The 17,736-nt window shown below is 46.2% G+C and overlaps 1 protein-coding gene across 3 annotated transcripts in view; it reads right to left on the bottom strand.

Annotated features, from left to right (window-relative positions):
• The window catches only part of NEK1 (NIMA related kinase 1), a 139,461-nt gene that overhangs the window by 54,806 nt on the left and 66,919 nt on the right, over positions 1-17,736 (bottom strand). For all 3 annotated transcript variants that reach the window (XM_066573541.1, XM_066573543.1, XM_066573542.1), the window contains one exon: positions 5,874-6,074. In XM_066573541.1, coding sequence (XP_066429638.1) covers positions 5,874-6,074 — 201 coding nt within the window. The remainder of the gene's footprint in view (positions 1-5,873; positions 6,075-17,736) is intronic.

Genomic DNA, 17,736 nt, shown 5'->3' with positions numbered 1-17,736 from the left:
GCGACAGGAAATTCGCGGATCTACAATTGTCAGTGGGTCGAGTGGCGGGGAAGAGAGCATACCTCTCTCTGGCTCACACTCTCCCACCTAGGGCACACAGCTAATTTAAGCTGTTACACGTCGCCAATGTTAGGCGAACCTCTAGTTAACAGGGTCTCCAGGAGACCCCCCCCCCCCTTTTTTTTCCTTTTGTTTTTTCCCTTTCTTTTCTCCTCTGTTTGTTGTTAACAGTGCGTTTGCCCCATGTTTTTCCCACGTGTTAATGCCTAACGTATCTACCCACTCCCTCCCTCCTCACCCCCTCTCCCTCCCGCCCACCCACCCGGGGAGAAACGAGAGGCCTTGGAACACCCACACGCCAAAAGCTAGATGGCTAATCTAACATTCTGTTCATTTAACACCAAAGGCCTAAACAGCCCCCAGAAAAGGAGACAACTCCTATATCATCTACACAAAAAGAGGGTGATGGTAGCCCTACTCCAGGAGACTCATTTTAAAGCAGGTAGTGTACCCACCTGTACCTCCTCTCAATACCCAACGTGGAGATCCATGGCCCCGACCCCACAAGGAAGGAGGGGGGGGGGGTCTCGATCGCCCTACACAGATCCCTTCAATACCAACACATAGACTCCCTGATCGACCACAATGGTAGATATATCTTTCTCAAGATGGAAATAACGGGCATTGCTATCACCTTTGCTAACCTATATCTTCCCAACCAGAACCAGGTCCCAGCAGCGACAAGAGCCCTGAACGCCTTGGCCGATTTCGCAGGAGGGACTAGGATCATCCTAGGGGGGGGGGACCTCAACATGGTACTAGATCCCGCGATCGACACTACATCAGGTAAGTCCTCTGTCTCACGAGCAGCGATACGCACACTCAAAAAAAAGCTAGACACACTACACTTGATAGACCTCTGGAGAATCTTACACCTAGAGGAGAGAGACTACACTTTCCACTCAGCAACTCACAACTCCTATAGCAGGATTGACCACCTCCTAATTTCACACTGCCTTCTTGACAGCGCCCCGACTTGCTCACACGGAGACCTTCTCTGGTCGGATCACTCACCAGTGTATGGAGGCCTGGCAGGCTGGGGGACAACCCCAAAATGCCAGTCATGGAGGCTTAACGATAACCTCCTTAAAGACCCCATCTGTGTAGCAGCAATCAAGAAGTCTATTGAAGACTTCAAAGAGACTCATCGGACAGACCAAACACCCGCCCCGATAAAGTGGGAAGCACTCAAATGTATCTTAAGAGGAGTGCTTATCTCGCATGGCTCTAGGCTTAAAAAAGAGAGAGCGGGCACCCTGCTGGGCCTATTATCCAAGCTGAGAAGTAAAGAGACAGCCAATAAAAACCAACAAAACGACACTTTAAGAGCGGAGATCTCCACCATCCGGCACCAGATCCTAGAGATCCTTGATCAACGCTCTTTGGCGCTCAGGGACAAGCTTAAGAGGGGATCTTTCGAATACAGAGATAAATGCGGGAGCCATTTAGCCAAAACCCTCCACCCCAAGACCCCACTCACGTACATCTCCAAAATTCAATCACACAGGGGACACATGGTCCACAATACCATGGATATCCTGGAAGAATTCAAATCCTACTATAGCAAACTGTATAATATCGACTCCCACCCCCAGACCACCACACCGCCACATAGAGAGGAGGTAGACGCATATTTATCTGAACATACCCCTAAAAGACTGACGGATAGGGAGGCAGAAGACCTAGAACCAGACTTCACACCCCAGGAACTGCAGGACATAATTCAAAACCTGAAGGTTAGCAAAAGCCCAGGGTCAGACGGCTATACGGCCAGATTCTATAAACTTTTCGCGGAAGAACTGGTACCAATAGCCCTCGACGCATTCAACGCAATCAACAGGGGCCAACCGTTCCCCAGACAAGCACTACAGGCCCACATAACAATTATTCTCAAACAGGGCAAAGACCCCTCGGCCTGCGGAAGTTACAGGCCTATGTCATTAATAAACGTAGATATCAAAATGTTTGCCAAATTGATAGCCAATAGACTCCAAAACATAATCCCACGCCTGATCCATCTTGAGCAGGTTGGCTTCGTTCCAGGCAGAGAGGCAAGGGACAACACCATCAAAACGATGTCCCTAATAGCTAGGGCAAAATCAGCAAAAACCCCTCTCTGCCTTCTGGCAATCGACGCCGAAAAGGCGTTTGATAGGGTGAGTTGGACCTTCCTCTCTGCCACACTGGAAAGAATCGGCCTGGGCCCGCGTATGCTCCAGAGAGTCATGGCATTATACCGAGAGCCAACGGCCAGGATTAGGGTAAACGGAGCGCTATCCGAATTTCTTCAAATAAACAACGGGACTAGGCAGGGGTGCCCACTCTCACCATTCTTATACATACTGACAATGGAGTCCTTAGCTAATGCCATTCGTAGTAATGAATCGATCAAAGGACTCACAATCGGGCCCACAGAACACAAAATGGCCATATTTGCTGATGACTTACTCCTATACCTGTCCAACCCCCGAGTCAGCATGCCTATACTATTGAGGGAATTTGAAAGATTCGGGAGGGTCAATAACTATAAAGTAAACACCCAGAAATCAGAGGCCCTTAACATTTCGCTTCCGCAGGCCGAGGCCTCCCAACTGGCACGGGCACTCCCTTTCCGGTGGGTCAGCTCACACATAAAGTACCTGGGAGTCATGATCCCGACAGAGCCCTCACTAGCCTACAAACTAAATTACATCCCCTTTATAGAAAATCTCGAGAAGGAACTGGGGAAGTGGAGACCCCTGTATCTCTCCTGGAATGGCCGGGTTAACGCGATAAAAATGGACGTGCTGCCCAGATTCTTGTATCTCTGTCAAACTATCCCGATTGGGCTTCCGAGAGCATTTTTCAAAAAAGTCAAATCCTTAATCACTGCTTTCATATGGAGGGGCCGCAAGCCGCGACTACGTTTCTCTATACTAACAAGGGAGAAAGAGAAAGGAGGCCTGAGCCTCCCGGACTTCTCCCTCTACCACAAAGCCAACATCGCAAACTGCGCCCTCGACATCATCAAAAATAGGAATACAAGACTCTGGGTAGAAATGGAACATGCAGGCGAACCAGACGGGCTTGACGGAGCGTTATGGATCCCCCCTAGACTGATAAAATCCATCCCAAATATCTCCCCTTTTGGTCTCCAGCTAATTAAGACATGGGCAGATATGGCGCACAACTTTGGACTGATCACAATACCAGGCCCTTTAACTCCACTCGTAATTAACCCCCAATTTGAAGCCACTTTACTACACCAGAGACTCCTATCTCTCCCAGTCAGACCGATCCCCAGACTGAGAGATGTCATGACTCAAGAAGGCCTAAAACCCATGACAGAGATACTGGGACAGAATTCCCATCAGCCAGGGTCCTGGCTTCAATACCTGCAACTAAGGGGGTTTGTGAGCTCGCTGACACCGAAAGACAACCTGACAGCGCCACTTACGGCGTTTGAACAACTCTGCTTATCAACCACAAACCAGACACTTGATCTCCAGATTATACAAGATACTGCTGGGCCGTGAGACGGAGGACGAGACCTTGAATTACAAAGAGGCATGGGAAACAGAACTTGGCACCATTCTCACAGAGGAGGACTGGGATATAGTATGGGCCCTCACACATAAACTCTCCTCAGCGGGCAGGATCCAAGACCTCAATTATAAGTTAGTTACAAGGTGGTACAGGACGCCTGACCTGCTGCAGAAGATCTTCCCTCAATCCTCACCCATGTGCTGGAGGTGTGGTGAGAACAGAGGCACAATGATACACATCTGGTGGGACTGCCGACCAGTGGCCTCTCTCTGGAACAAGGTGACAACCCTCTATAACCACATCAACCACACAGGGCTGTTGATAAACCCAAAACTAGCCCTACTCTCGCTTTTTCCAGGGTCGGTGAAAGATGCTAAAACAGGCCTATTAAGGTACTTTATAATAGCAGTCAGAAGGCTAATACCGAGGTTCTGGCGTTCTCCAACCACCCCCACTAGAGGCATGTGGGTGGAGGAACTCCACACTCTTATGAGATATGACGAAATGGGGGCCGACGATCCCAAGATTTGGGAAACCACCTTTAAGACTTGGCAGCCATGGGTGGCGTTCAGAGGCTCAGATAATTTCAAAAAGTGGGTGGCCCAAGGCTCACTGGACTAGACAACAGGCCAAGGGACAAGCAGACGTGACCATAAAGCAGAATCTCAAGGGGCCCCATACAGCAGTTCTTCTCGTTTCGCCCCCCCCAACCCCCCCCTCCTCTAGCCCCCCCCCTCCCCCTTTAGTGTGTTAAGAGAGTTAAGTTTCACATAGTCGAAGGGAGAACTATTCGCTATACTCAAGGTGGGGGCCGTAACAAGCCTCGCCACCATGAATCCCAAAGGTAGCCGAGGTAGAGGGAACGCGAAAGAAGTAGCTAGCACGAGACATAACTGTCTCGCCAAGCCCCACCAGGGATAAACGCTCCTCCCCCAGACCTACCTTACTTCTCCCTTCGATCTTTATATTTTTTCAAAAGTTTACGAAAGTTATATCTGATTTATTATGATTAACGCAGAAAATTAACTTTGTTTGACTGATATATGTAATAAAATCTATTTGAATCAAACATTTTGTACTGTTACTCTTCTGCAGCTCCACAAATCACTGCATATAGACACTGTAATATAAAGGTCCTTTTACACGGAACAATTTTTGGGCACTTTAGCATCTGACAGTCGTTCCAGTGACAAATACTTCAGTGCTTTTATGCTGGATTGATGATCGGTCGGTGAATAGAAGTGAAGCAGCCCAGAGATCTTTTCCGCCTGCCCACCTCCATTCACAGTAAACAGACAGTCATTCACAGATTCTCGATCATCGCAAATCTGATCAATAATCGTTTCTTGTAAAAGGGCCACAAGTCTCAATAGGAGATCTGTCAGTGAGGCTGGACTGAGGGCTTAGGCCCATTTAGACACAACGATTATTGCTCAAACCACAGTTTGAGTGACAGTTTTGAGCTTTCACTTTACATAAGTGTGTAAATGAAGGCTCACGCTGTATGCAGAACACAGCTGGAGTGCTGTCTTCTGCATACTTCTGCTGTGTTCACCGAGCAGGATACCAGCTGAAACAATAGTATCAGCGGTATCCCGCTGAAAACTCAGTTCGCGGTCCTTATAAGACTCATCGCTGTCTTTCAGCTAGCTGAAGAACAACGATGAGCGAATTGTTAACGAAAACTGCATGATGGCCGTGCGTTTAGACTCAATTCCTGCTCAAAAGATGGCTTTGAGCGAATTTTGAGCAAAAATCGTTGCGTCTAAATGGGCCTCTTGGCTTTCAGCCCTTATCTTTTCTCTCCTGCATATTCTTATCAGCTAACTTATAACTACAACAAAAGATAAGTAGGTTCAGGAGAGGAGAAACCAGAGGGAAACTAAACAGTATCTACCTACAGTAAAAAGTAGAAGCTGCAGAAGACAGATGATGCAAATTTATAATTAAACCCTTCTGAAAAAATGATTGTCAGCCTAAAATACACGCATTTAAGTTAAAAGGTAAAAAAAGGGTGCATAGCCTTTAAGCACAGATAGTCTGTACTTTAGTTAGGATAGGTGATAAAACAACAGGGGTCAGGTGTACCCCTCTCCTCCTCACTGCAGGATCACTGCAACCACATGCAGCAAGTAGAAGATTGAATTGAGCGGTGGTCATGCATGCCCGATGCCACTGCATTCATCGTCAATGGGACTGCCGGAGACATCCAAACACTTGTAAGTGTAGCCCTTTATGTAATAATTAAAAAAAAAAATATATATTTTTTTTTTAAGTTCCTCCCTTACACTGGTTGAAGGTGAACATACAGCTCCAACATTCTTCAGCGCAGAGGTCATCGAGATGGCTGGTGCACTAGGCTTCATATGAGACTGTCCTCTGACTGGCGAACCCCCAACATCTGCATGAACTACATGACTGGGGGAGCCTGGAGTTGATCCTGCAGCATTACAAGGCACATTAGGATTCTTGAAGCCCCGGGCAGCCAACTGAAATACAGAGAAAAATAAATATTAATAAAAAAATAGATTCTAAGAAGGAGAAAAAGTAAAGATCCGGCACCGGTGCCTAAAACATTCAATACTTTATTTCTTCATATTAGATCATGGCAAATCAGCAAGATACAGGTTACACAGTTCAAGTCACATCGGCTTCTACAACTGTTACTCTGGCGCTCAACTCATTTAAAAACAATGCAGGACAATAATAAAAGGCTTCAAACATGCAACAAACCAATTTCAACCAATCTTAGAGGATTAAAAGGGGTTTTGTCATTAAAAAAAAACAAAACCTAAACATTTCTATACTCACCTATTTCTTCCCCATCAGTCTCCTTACCACATCTTCTCCTAGCTGAGCTTCTACAGCACCCCTGGGTCACCTCACCGCACACTGGCCAGCTTGTTATGAAGCTGGCATTCCTTCCGGCCGGGTCAGTGAAGGTCACATCCCCGCTGTAGCATTCACTGCCTAGGAAGGAATTCTGATCTATTGCAGAGACAGCATGCATGAGCAGTCTCTGAAGTAGATCCTCACGCCCCCCCGCTGCTGGACTCTGAACTGTGAAGACCTGGTAAGTAGACTGATGGGGGAGGAATAGGCAAGTATAGAATTTTTTTTTTCTTTAATGACAGAACCCCTTTAAGGAGTTAATATAGCACATCAAAACCAGTGTACATACAGAAGTCAATTACAGTTTTCAAGAGGTTTTGGAGCTGTTAAAAACTAAAGATCCTTCTCCCACTGAAGTAAATGGAAGCTGTGCCTAAATACCACACCGGGCCACTGCACAATGTACGGAGCTATGGTGCTATCTGCTTCCTTCACCGTACAGGACAACAGCTGGCCTGGCAAACAGCTGATCGGTCTGGGTCTCAGGAGACAAATCCCACCAATCAGCTACTAACAACCAATCCTGAGGAGAGGTCACCAATTTGTAGGAGCTGAAAACCCCTTTAATGAGAGACTATGCAGCTTGAAAGATTAGGGAAAAAGAAAAAAAAACACTAGAAACTAATTTAACATATTCCCTCCAAAAACTAAGCTCCATGTAACTATAAATAAAATAAAGTGAAAGCACGTAGAATAAAAATCCAAGGTAACAGCAGCAATATAATGCATTGTCCACAGTATAACAGAGGCGCATCCAAACCTCAACCATGGTTTATCAAGGACAATACTGCAAGTACAAGCCAAAAAAGATGAAGTCATGACAAACCTTCAAAACTGTGCAAAATATATTACTAAGGCGATAAATCAACAATGCACAGAATATATATATACTCCAGTAATGTCCAGAACAAAGATTCAAACTTTTTCATCTCGAAAGAGTCATATTTAGAGATGAGCGAGCATACTTGCTAAGGACAATTACTCGATGGAGCATTGTCCTTAGCGAGTATCTCCCCGCTCGGAAGAAAGGGGTCGGCTGCCGGCGCGTGACAGGCGAGTTGCGGCGGTGAGCAGGGTGGAGACGGGGGGGGGGTGAAGAGGGAGAGAGAGATCTTCCCTCTGCTCCTCCCCGCTCTCCCCCGCAGCTCCCCGCCCGCCGCCGGCAGCCAAATCTTTTCTTCCTAGAGGGCAGGTACTCGCTAAGGGCAATGCTCGATCGAGTAATTGCCCTTAGCGAGTATGCTCGCTCATCTCTAGTCATATTCTATTAGAACAAGTGGAGCTCTATTATGTATGAAAGTAAATTCAAGAACTTAATCAGAGTTCAACATTTATTTTCTAAGTAAATTGCAACCTGCTACTACCAACAGATGGAACAAAGAAGCAGAATATGTCAAAGTGTAACGGCTAGGCCCTCTTCACACAAGTGTATCTGCACACACGAGTGCAGAGTTTTTGCAAAATGAACTACGCTTTTTTTGCGCATGCATCAGTGTATTTTATCGTAGTTTCCGCAAGGCATAATCATTTAGGCATGGTAAACAAGGACGCACTTCTTGAAATGGCCAATTAGTCCAATGAGTTATAGATGTGTTACTTGTCTAGCAGAATTACGCAGCACATCTAGCGTATTGTGCACGCATTTACACAACCCCCCATGGACTTCTAGCAGAACTATAGAGCATGCTCCTTTTTTTTTGCATGATCAAAATGCGCACGAAAACTGTGCATGTAAACGAACCCATTAAAGTCAATGGGTTCAATTCTCTGTGTATTGCACGCAAATACTTCTGTGTGAATCTAACCTTAAGTAGCTGTAAGAATGTGTGAATGCAGAGTCCAGATTTATATCAGATAGCTTTAGTAGGAAGAATGTGCAACATGATCAAAACCAAACATCCTAGTGCTTCTAGGAAGGTTCATCATTTAGCGTCAACTGCCAATTCTAGTCCTGCAACGGTACCAAAGTCTACCATATGCTGGAAGTCTATAGGTGAGGTTCTCAAGCTTGAGAAAGATTACATGGCGTGATCGAAATGTTGCTGTTTGTCTATGGAGGAATAAAAGACTTCTACTATATCTTCTTGCACCTGTGTATGCTGCAGAATCACACCTCTATACATTGCATCAAGGGAGCAAGGGGTCAGGCTCCCCATACTGAGGCTTATGCATCTTTTGGCTTCCTTGGTCCCACCCAAACATGGGCTCATTGAGTGCTGCTGGTGACTGTATCTACACGATATGCTGGAAGTCTGGTGAAACTCACAGTGTTGTGGCTTATTCTGATGTGCGTATATCGGTCGGGTTTTCACGCCCAGCCGATATACGCTGTCTCTCTCTGCAGAGGGAGGAAGCGGGACAGGAGCAGTGCACTGAGCTCCCGCCCCCTCTCCGCCCCTCGCCACTATTTGCAATGGGAGAGGGCAAGACTTGGCTCCGCCCCCGCCCTCCCATTGCAAACAGTGGCGAGGGGCGGAAGCTCAGTGCACTTCTCCCGGCCCAGTCCGCCTCCTTCCCCTGTAGTGAGTGACAGCATATATTGGCCGGCCGTGAAAACCCGACCGATATACGCACATCAGAATAAGCCCTGAGGATGCTTCTATATCACAGTACCAAGTTAGTGGTTACCCAAATTCCTTAAGAGACGAACATAAAATCTGTATAATTATTGCAATCATACATGCCCTTATGCTTTATCATTGCATAATTAGGCAGAGTTGAGTTTGGAAAAAAACACTTATTTGAACAGTTTTGCCAAAGAGACTGTTAAACCAGCTTTACCAGAGAGAGAAAAAATATATATAAAAACTTACCAGCAGATAGAAAAAATATATATATAGCTGCATTGAATTCTATTGAAGCATTCCCAATAGGGTAGACATACGAGGCTGTAACGAATTAATAGCTCATGCAGGTATTTTAAATGACTACTATATTAACAATACTGACTTTATAATACGAGCCATGTGAGTTTATAATTTCAGTATTCTATCACAGGATTACGAGGATCACAGGTCTTCTACAGGGCAAGCCATCCCAGTTGATGAGGAAATAAGGAGGCTTTTAATACCAGCCGTAAGACATGAACAGCTAGCATTAATATTACACGTATACATACATGGTTTGATTGTGTTCTAAAAGGCAACATAACTACCCACCCACCAAGCATAGAACCACATAGTGAATAGGATCTCTTAATGGCCATTTAAGCACTAAAGATGAAATTATGGATCTCCTCAGGGAAAGGCTTATGCACGAAAAAGTAATTTCTTCCTTCAGACACTTTGGGGAGCAATTTCAGCTCTGATTTGGTGCGTGAAAGTGCTGATATTCCAAATAAAATAGGGCTCAACTTGGATAAAGCTTTATGAGCAGGTATGGAAAATGTTGGCATTATCTGCTCTCACACCTGCATTTCCATTATGGTATGCAGAACAATATAAAATGGAATTTGTGCGCTAAAGTGTTGGGAGGTTAAATAAGCAAATTCGTATTCTTTACAATTCCACAGAGCTGCGATCACAGCATATTAGTAGTGTGATCATCTGTAGTTCAGTATATTACCCTGCATGTATAGTCACTTTCCATAAGACTGTAGAACGCCCAGCAGCTTCATAAAATGAAGTGCATAATACGTTAAAGGTGATGCATCATCAGAAAATTACCTATTGTATAAACTGAGATTTTATGTTAAAAACAAATTCAGAATTTTGGGAGTTTTTGTTCTCAGTTCCTCCTCCCTGCACAGATCACGCCTAGAACACACTCCCTCAGAAATCAGTAGTTGAGCTCCTTTCCAATGTGTCTATGGCCCATGAGGCTGCTGTAAAGCATATCTGTAAATTCAATTAACTGGAGCTCAGGCAAGCTGGTCGTCTCATAGTCATGTATAGAATAGAGAATTACAAAATTTACAAGTCAGAGAATAATAACATATTAGAAAGTAAAATATGTTTCACTATCTGGTTCTAATTAGTAAAAAAGAAAAAAAAAATGGATTATACCTACCTGATAATCAGGTTTCCAGGAGTCTCCACGACACCACCAATTGAGATTGCCTCCTCCTGATAGGACAGGAACACACAGAGGTTAAAAGCTCCCCCCCTTCCCCACTTTCCTCAGTGGATTCTAACGAATTGCCGGGGTAGGAGCTCAACTTAATTTTTTTCCCTTAACCGGGGTTTTAAAAAAAAAAAAAAAAAAATTATATATATATATATATATATATATATATATATATATTATATTATATTATATTATATTATATATATATATTATATATATATATATATATATATATATATATATATATATATATTCTTTTATATTATATTCTATAGTTTATTTTCTATCCATTTAGGGGGGGAAGGTATGGGTGCTGTCGTGGAGACTCCTGGAAACCTGATTATCAGGTAGGTATAATCCATTTTTTCCCCCAGTCGTCTCCACGACAGCACCAATTGAGACGTACCAACTAAAGTTTATTAGGGTGGGATTGCTGCCGAGAGGACTTTGCGGCCGAAGGCCATGTCCTCGTCCTGCTGCACTTTTACCCTATAATGTTTAATGAACGTGTGGGGTCTTTTCCAGGCTGCGGCTTTGCATATCTGCTCGACCGAGGCTGAGCTATGTTCGGCCCATGAGGATGCTACTGCCCTTGTAGAATGGGCTTTAAGAGCTAAGGGGATTTCCTTCCCGAGAGCCTTATAGGACTCTATGATGGCCAGGCGGATCCACCTGGCTATGGAGTTTTTTGCCGCTTTGCTCCCATTATTTGGGCCACTGAACTGGATGAACAGGTTGTCGTCCCGTCTCCAGTGGCTTGTCGCATCTATGTAGCCTAGGACTGCTCTCCTGACGTCCAGGCAGCTTAGGATTTTTTCTTCCTCGTTTTTAGGTTTGCTAAAAAATGAGGGAATTATTACGTCCTGGGACCTATGAAAATGTGATACCACCTTTGGCATGAAGGCAGAGTCCGTTTTAAATACTAAATTTGGAGTCCGAGATTTTTAGAAATGGGTGGCGAATGGACAAAGCCTGAAGCTCGCTAACCCTCCTCGCAGACGTGATGGCTACTAGAAAAACGGTCTTGATCGTAAGCATTTTTATTGGTAGTGCTTCGATCAGCTCGAATGGTTCCGCTGACATGGCCCTTAGAACCCAATTAAGGTTCCAGTCTGGAACAAGTTTTATGGGTCTGGGTCGTAATCTAGCTGCTGTTCTCAGGTACCTGTTGACCCATCTATTGTCCGCGAACTTTTTGTCGCACATGCGCTAAGGGCTGCGACCTGGACCTTCAGGGTACTTGGAGAGAGGCCCATCTGTAGGCTCTCCTGCAAGAATTCTAAGATCAAAGGGATGCTCGGGATAGAATCCCCGGAATCCCTTCCCTGTCTCCATGAGGAGAACCTTCTCCAAACCTTATGGTAGATAAGGTGGGTCGTCTTTTTTCTGCTGGACATTAACATTTCTACCACTCTTTGTGAGAATCCCTTCCCCCTTAGTGAGGATTCCTCAAGAGCCATGCTGTTAAGTGGAGTCTGTCTAAGCCCGGGTGGTTCAGTAGCCCCTGTGATAGCAGATCTGTCCAGGTCGGAAAGGTGACTGAGTCCTGGACACTCAATGTTGTCAAAAGACCGAACCAACTTCTCTTGGGCCAGAAGGGGGTCACCAGGATTAGCGTGCATACCTGGGTTCTGAAATGTTGTAAGACCCTGGGGATCAGCGGTATCGGAGGAAACGCGTACGCTAGCCCCTTTCCCCAGTCCTGGCCTAGGGCATCTATTGCTGTAGGACGATCTCCTAGCCGGAGGGAGAAGAAATTGCCTACTTTGTCGTTCTCCCTGGTTGCAAATAGGTCCAATTGTGGGGACCCCCACCGGTTGGTCAGGATTCTGAATGCCTCCAGGGAGAGAGACCATTCTCCTGGGTCTATCTGCCTCCTGCTGAGGAAGTCTGCTTTTTGGTTTAGTGTCCCCTTTAAGTGTGTTGCCGTGATCGAAAGGATCCGGCCCTCTGCCCAGTGGAAGATTTTCTGCGAAATGTTTTGCAGGGCAGGAGACCTTGTGCCCCCCTGGTGCCGAATATGGGCGACCGTGGTGGTATTGTCTGACAGTATCTTTATATGCTGGTTCCGTAGCGAGTTTCCTAACTGCTGTAGGACCCGCCATACGGCCTCTAGCTCTCTGTAATTGGAGGATTGTTCTTTTATCCTTTGGGACCACAGGCCCTGAAGAACTGGTTCCCCACATGCGCTCCCCATCCCCAGGCGCTTGCATCCATTGTGATGTGCGTGGCTGGGTTTTGTAGCCAATGAACCCCTTCCTGCAGGTTCGCTGGGGATGTCCACCAACGCAGGGATGTTTTCACTGTGTTTGGGATATACATTTTTGTCCCTAGCGAGGACTGCTTTTTGTCCCATGTGGATAGGACGGAGGCCTGTAGAGCTCTGGTGTGAGCCTGGGCCCATGCTACTCCGGGAATGCATGATGTTAGGCTTCCCAGGAGAGACATGGCTTCCCGAATTGTGCATGATCGTTTCTGTAGGAAGGATCTGACCAGCCTTTGGATTTTTTGTATTTTTTCCTCGGGCAGGCAGGAGCATTGTAATTCTGAGTTGAGCGTTATGCCCAAAAACGTCTTCTTCCTGCCGGGGTCTAAGCTGGATTTTTCCCAGTTTATGATCCATCCTAGAGACTGGAGGAGTTCTAGCACTATCTCTAGGTGCTTCGTTAGTAGTTCCCTGGACTCTGCTATTATTAAAATATCGTCCAGGTAGGGTATTATTAGGATCGACTTTTTCCTCAGGTAGGCAGCTACCTCTGCCATAATTTTGGTAAAAATTCTGGGTGCTGAGGAGATCCCGAAAGGCAGGCATCTGAATTGGTGGTGCTCTATTTCTTTATCCACTGCGAACCTTAGGTACCTTTGGGACCGCTCGTGGATCGGTACATGGAAATAAGCATCCTTCAGATCGATGGATGCCATGTAGGCCCCCTTTGGGAATCAACTTTATCGTTGAAGAGATGGACTCCATTTTGAATTTTCTGTACTTGACACAGGTGTTCAAGGGCTTCAGATTCACTATCATCTGCTGTTTCCCGCAGGGTTTTCTTACTAGGAAGAGCCTGGAATAATGGCCCTGAGTTTCCTCGTTTTGCGGTACGGGGGATATTGCGTTTAGATGTTGCAGGTCCCGAACGCTCTGCCTTAGTAAGTGTAACTGTTGCCCTGAGCCTCCCCTGTGATAATGAATTTCCTTCTGGGGAGGGACACCAGTTCTATCCGGTATCCCTGCTGTAAGATCTTTGGGATCCATGGGCCTTCGCAAATTGCGGCCAATTGGTCCACAAAGTTCCCCAGCCTTGCCCCTATGGAGCTGGCGTCAGGGTCTCTGCTTGGGCTCCCCCTGGTGGGGAGTAAAGAGGATATTTCTCCCTCTGCCCCCTTTGGGGTAACTCCAGCGGCCTGTCTTGCCCTTGCCTCGGTAGGCCTCGGGCTGTTGCCCTGGGGTTCGGAAGAAGGTCTTCCCTCTCTGCGGCTTTTCTTCCGGGAATCCCTTCTTTTTGTCGGCCGCCTTCTCCAGGATTTTGTCTAGGTCTGGTCCGAACAAAAACTGACCGTAGAACGGGAGGGCGCATAGTTTATTTTTTGAGGCTAAGTCGCCTGACCATGATTTCAGCCATAGTACGCTTCTGGCTGAGTTAGATCGGGCTGTAGCTTTTGCCGAGAGTTTAACCGTTTCGGCCGCGGCATCTGCTAGGAAATTTGTTGCCATACGCAGGATAGGTAGGGAATTTAGGATCTGTTCCCTTGGCATTTTATTGGTTAAGTGTAGCTCCAGCTGTTCGAGCCATACCCCCAGAGTGCGCGCCACGCAAGTGGCTGCGATCCCTGGCCTAAGTATATTTGCCGCTGCCTCCCATGATTTTTTTAGAAGGCCTTCGGCTTTGCGATCCATGGGATCTTTTAACTGTGCTGCGTCCTCAAAGGGCAGGATCGTCCTCCTGGCTACTTTGGCCACTGGGATGTCTACCTTGGGTATCTCTTCCCAGCTTGCACAAACTTCCTCCTCGAATGGGTACCTTCTTTTTACCCCTCTAGCGGAGAAGGAACCTGCGTCTGGTTTCTTCCACTCCTTTTGGATAATTTTAATGATGTTTTTGTGGACAGGGAAGGTATGTTTACGCCTCTCCCCTAGTCCCCCGAATATCTCATCTTGCAGGGTGCGTGGTTCTCTGGGCTCTTCCATTTTTAATGTAACCCTGACTGACTTAATCAATTCCGTTAAGTCGTCTTGATGGAATAAGTATCTTTTGTGGCCCTCATCATCTGAGGACTCCTCGGGCGCCTGTTCCTCTTGCTCCGACCCGATAGAACTTTCGGAGTCGGAAGGCTCGTCGGGAACATACGCCCTTTTCTGGCGCTTGTCTGGCGGCGCCAGCTGTGACGTTAGGGCTGATCGAACCTCCTCCTTCCCCAGCTTCCTAACGTCATCCAGGAATCCCCCCGATTCCTCTTTGACTAGCCTAGCTACGCATGCCTTGCATAGAGGCCTCTGGTACGTAGCTGGCAGTCTCGTCCCGCACTCCACACATTTTTGGGGTTTTGTTCTGGGGGGTGGGGGGGGGTTGTCTTTTTTATCCCCCTGACAAAAAAGGGAAAGTATTTTTTGCGGGTAAATATGCAATTTTTCCATATACAATACATTGGATTTTGCATTTTGTATTTTTGCCGCACTGGCTACTTACGGCCGCTGAGGCTGAGGTTTTAGCTATCTCTGGGGCTGGAGCACTCATTACTGTACCGGTGCTGCAGACACCCTGCGACCTGTAGTGCTGGTCCACCTTCTGGCTTCTCTCAGGTTCCTTATTTTGAATTTTCGCGCTCCTGCGCTAAGCCCCGCCCCCTCCGTGCGGCTCCTGATGCGAGCGTGATGACGTCATCACGCTGGACACGTGACGCGACGCCCCGCCCCCCGCTGTCAAAGGGCTTCCTGGAGCGCCGCGCTGTGACTATACGAGGAAGAGGAGGGGACTGAGGCTCCCGCTTTGTACCCCCCATGGGCTGCCGCGGGAGGAACCTGGCCCGGGAGTTACCACCCCATGTGGCGTCCCGGGAGTCGTCTGGCTGGGAAGGGAGGACAGGCTGACCCACTGCCCTCCGATCCGCCTGTGAGTAGATTCTGGCTGGCTTCTCCACCAGCCCCTCTCAGAGATCCTGCCTCCTGGCAGGACAGGAAGACACTGAGGAAAGTGGGGAAGGGGGGGAGCTTTTAACCTCTCAGTGTGTTCCTGTCCTATCAGGAGGAGGCAATCTCAATTGGTGCTGTCGTGGAGACGACTGGGGGAAAATCCCCTTTAAGTTGAAAGTGTAAAATATGGGCGTATGTGCAAAGATGAGACGTTATGCAAGTTATGTGCCTCCCCTCAACGGGTTCATTAAACTCCTCCTCACCTGGGAGATCAAACAGCATCTGATACTCCGCTTTGGCGACAATTAAATGGGTTTCCCAGGGAAAAACTATTGACGACCTATCCTCCTTAATAGTTAATCGCTGAGAATCCCTGGCAATGAGATGACCGTCTGGTCCGCCATCAGTGGAGTGGAGCTGAAGCTGGTTGTTACACCTGCACTGCTTTCGCCTTTGACACTGGGGTCAGACCCAAGAAGTCTAATAGCTGCTATACACCCGTGTGCCAGGGCAATGGCATAGCTAATTCGTCAGTTTATTGATAGACATTCAGGTGGAATAACAGAAGAATGGCACAATGCAGAGTTATGACAAGAGATGCTTCAGCATTATCTCATGGCGAATACAAGTATTTACTAAAATAGACTTGTCAGGCGTGGTCACAGGTCCTCTAAAAAAGGTACTTAAATCTTTTAACCCTTTCCAATCCAATTTGTATCCTGGTTTTCCTAGGGGGCTTACTCTTTTTCTGCTATTATACAACGGCGCCATATGCTGGCTAAAGCCAGTACTGCATGAGGTGACACGTTGGATAGGCTCCGACAGCAGAGAGGCTGGCAATATACAGTAAGAGAACCCCGATGGACATCTTCCAACATCGGAGCTGTACAGCCTTAAATCATAATGTCTTCAGACGTCAGACAGTGGATTGGAAAGTGTTAACACAGAGTTTACATAATGCCAGTAAAAGTCCCTTACCGCATTAAGGAGGAATACGTTCTACTACTTTCTGGCACTTGAGAATGGGAAAGTTGAAAATGATGTTACATTTTATTTTGCAATCAGTGGTTTGATGAAGCCAACTTACGGCATAATTGGTGAATTACAATTGATCATTCATCATTTATTTTCTTAATATTGCCTCTACCAATCCACTATGGCATATTGTGACATCATCCATACAAATTATTCACCACAGGCTTAGCCACATGGCAGATGATCTTCACCTCATTCATATAACAGCTTTGGAGTTCTGTAGAGGACCAGGTAGGCAATAGGTTGTTAAATGCGAGACCGTAGACGTCTAATAGTTTACTCTCCACCAGAAGAACGTTCTAATGAGAGAAATACTTGTTTCATCAGAAAACACAAATTAAAGCATAGCTGACAAAACAATGGAGGCCAGTTTACATTTATTTTTGTATTTCGGCACTTCCATGGGCCTTTTTCTTATTATTTTTGCAAAAGTTTGGAATAGATATTATTTTGAACGAGACATTGTTGGATTTTTGAACTAAATATAAATCAACATTTCCAATTTTTGGAAAGTGAAAAGAGAGAATGACATCTGCATCATACTACACTGTGCACATTTTTCAGATACGACAATCCAATTACAGAGCCAACACCATATTCCTCATGCCAGTGACAGCTGCAATATCCCATAAATGTCACACACACAGTGCCCTCATGTCAGTGACAGCCACAGTATTCCAATAATAGTGCAAATATCATAACCACCATATCAGTGACAGCCGAAGAGAAGGATCTACATCCTCTACACTCATATCCTGCGCTGTCCATTCTTCTCTAGCAAGAAGTTACATGTGACAAGCATAATGAAGGAGCAAAAACTACAAGCACAGTTTCCTATGTAGATCGAAAAATCCACTTTTGTTTGTCAGAGTCTTCATAAACTAATATGTGGATGGCTAACTTTAGGAGCCATAGTATTGGTCAGATGTCATTCAGGAGCCTCAAACCATAGAAGAACTTGTCACAGAATATCCAATCCTAACCTCACCACCTCACCTTAAGAACTACCCTCAAGACAATCCAGGATTCTC

Source organism: Eleutherodactylus coqui, chromosome 7 (genome assembly GCF_035609145.1).
Source record: "Eleutherodactylus coqui strain aEleCoq1 chromosome 7, aEleCoq1.hap1, whole genome shotgun sequence".
Taxonomy (NCBI): Eukaryota; Metazoa; Chordata; class Amphibia; order Anura; family Eleutherodactylidae; genus Eleutherodactylus; species Eleutherodactylus coqui.
The sequence above is the reverse complement of the archived record's forward strand: the minus strand, read 5'-3'. Positions and strand labels throughout refer to the sequence as shown.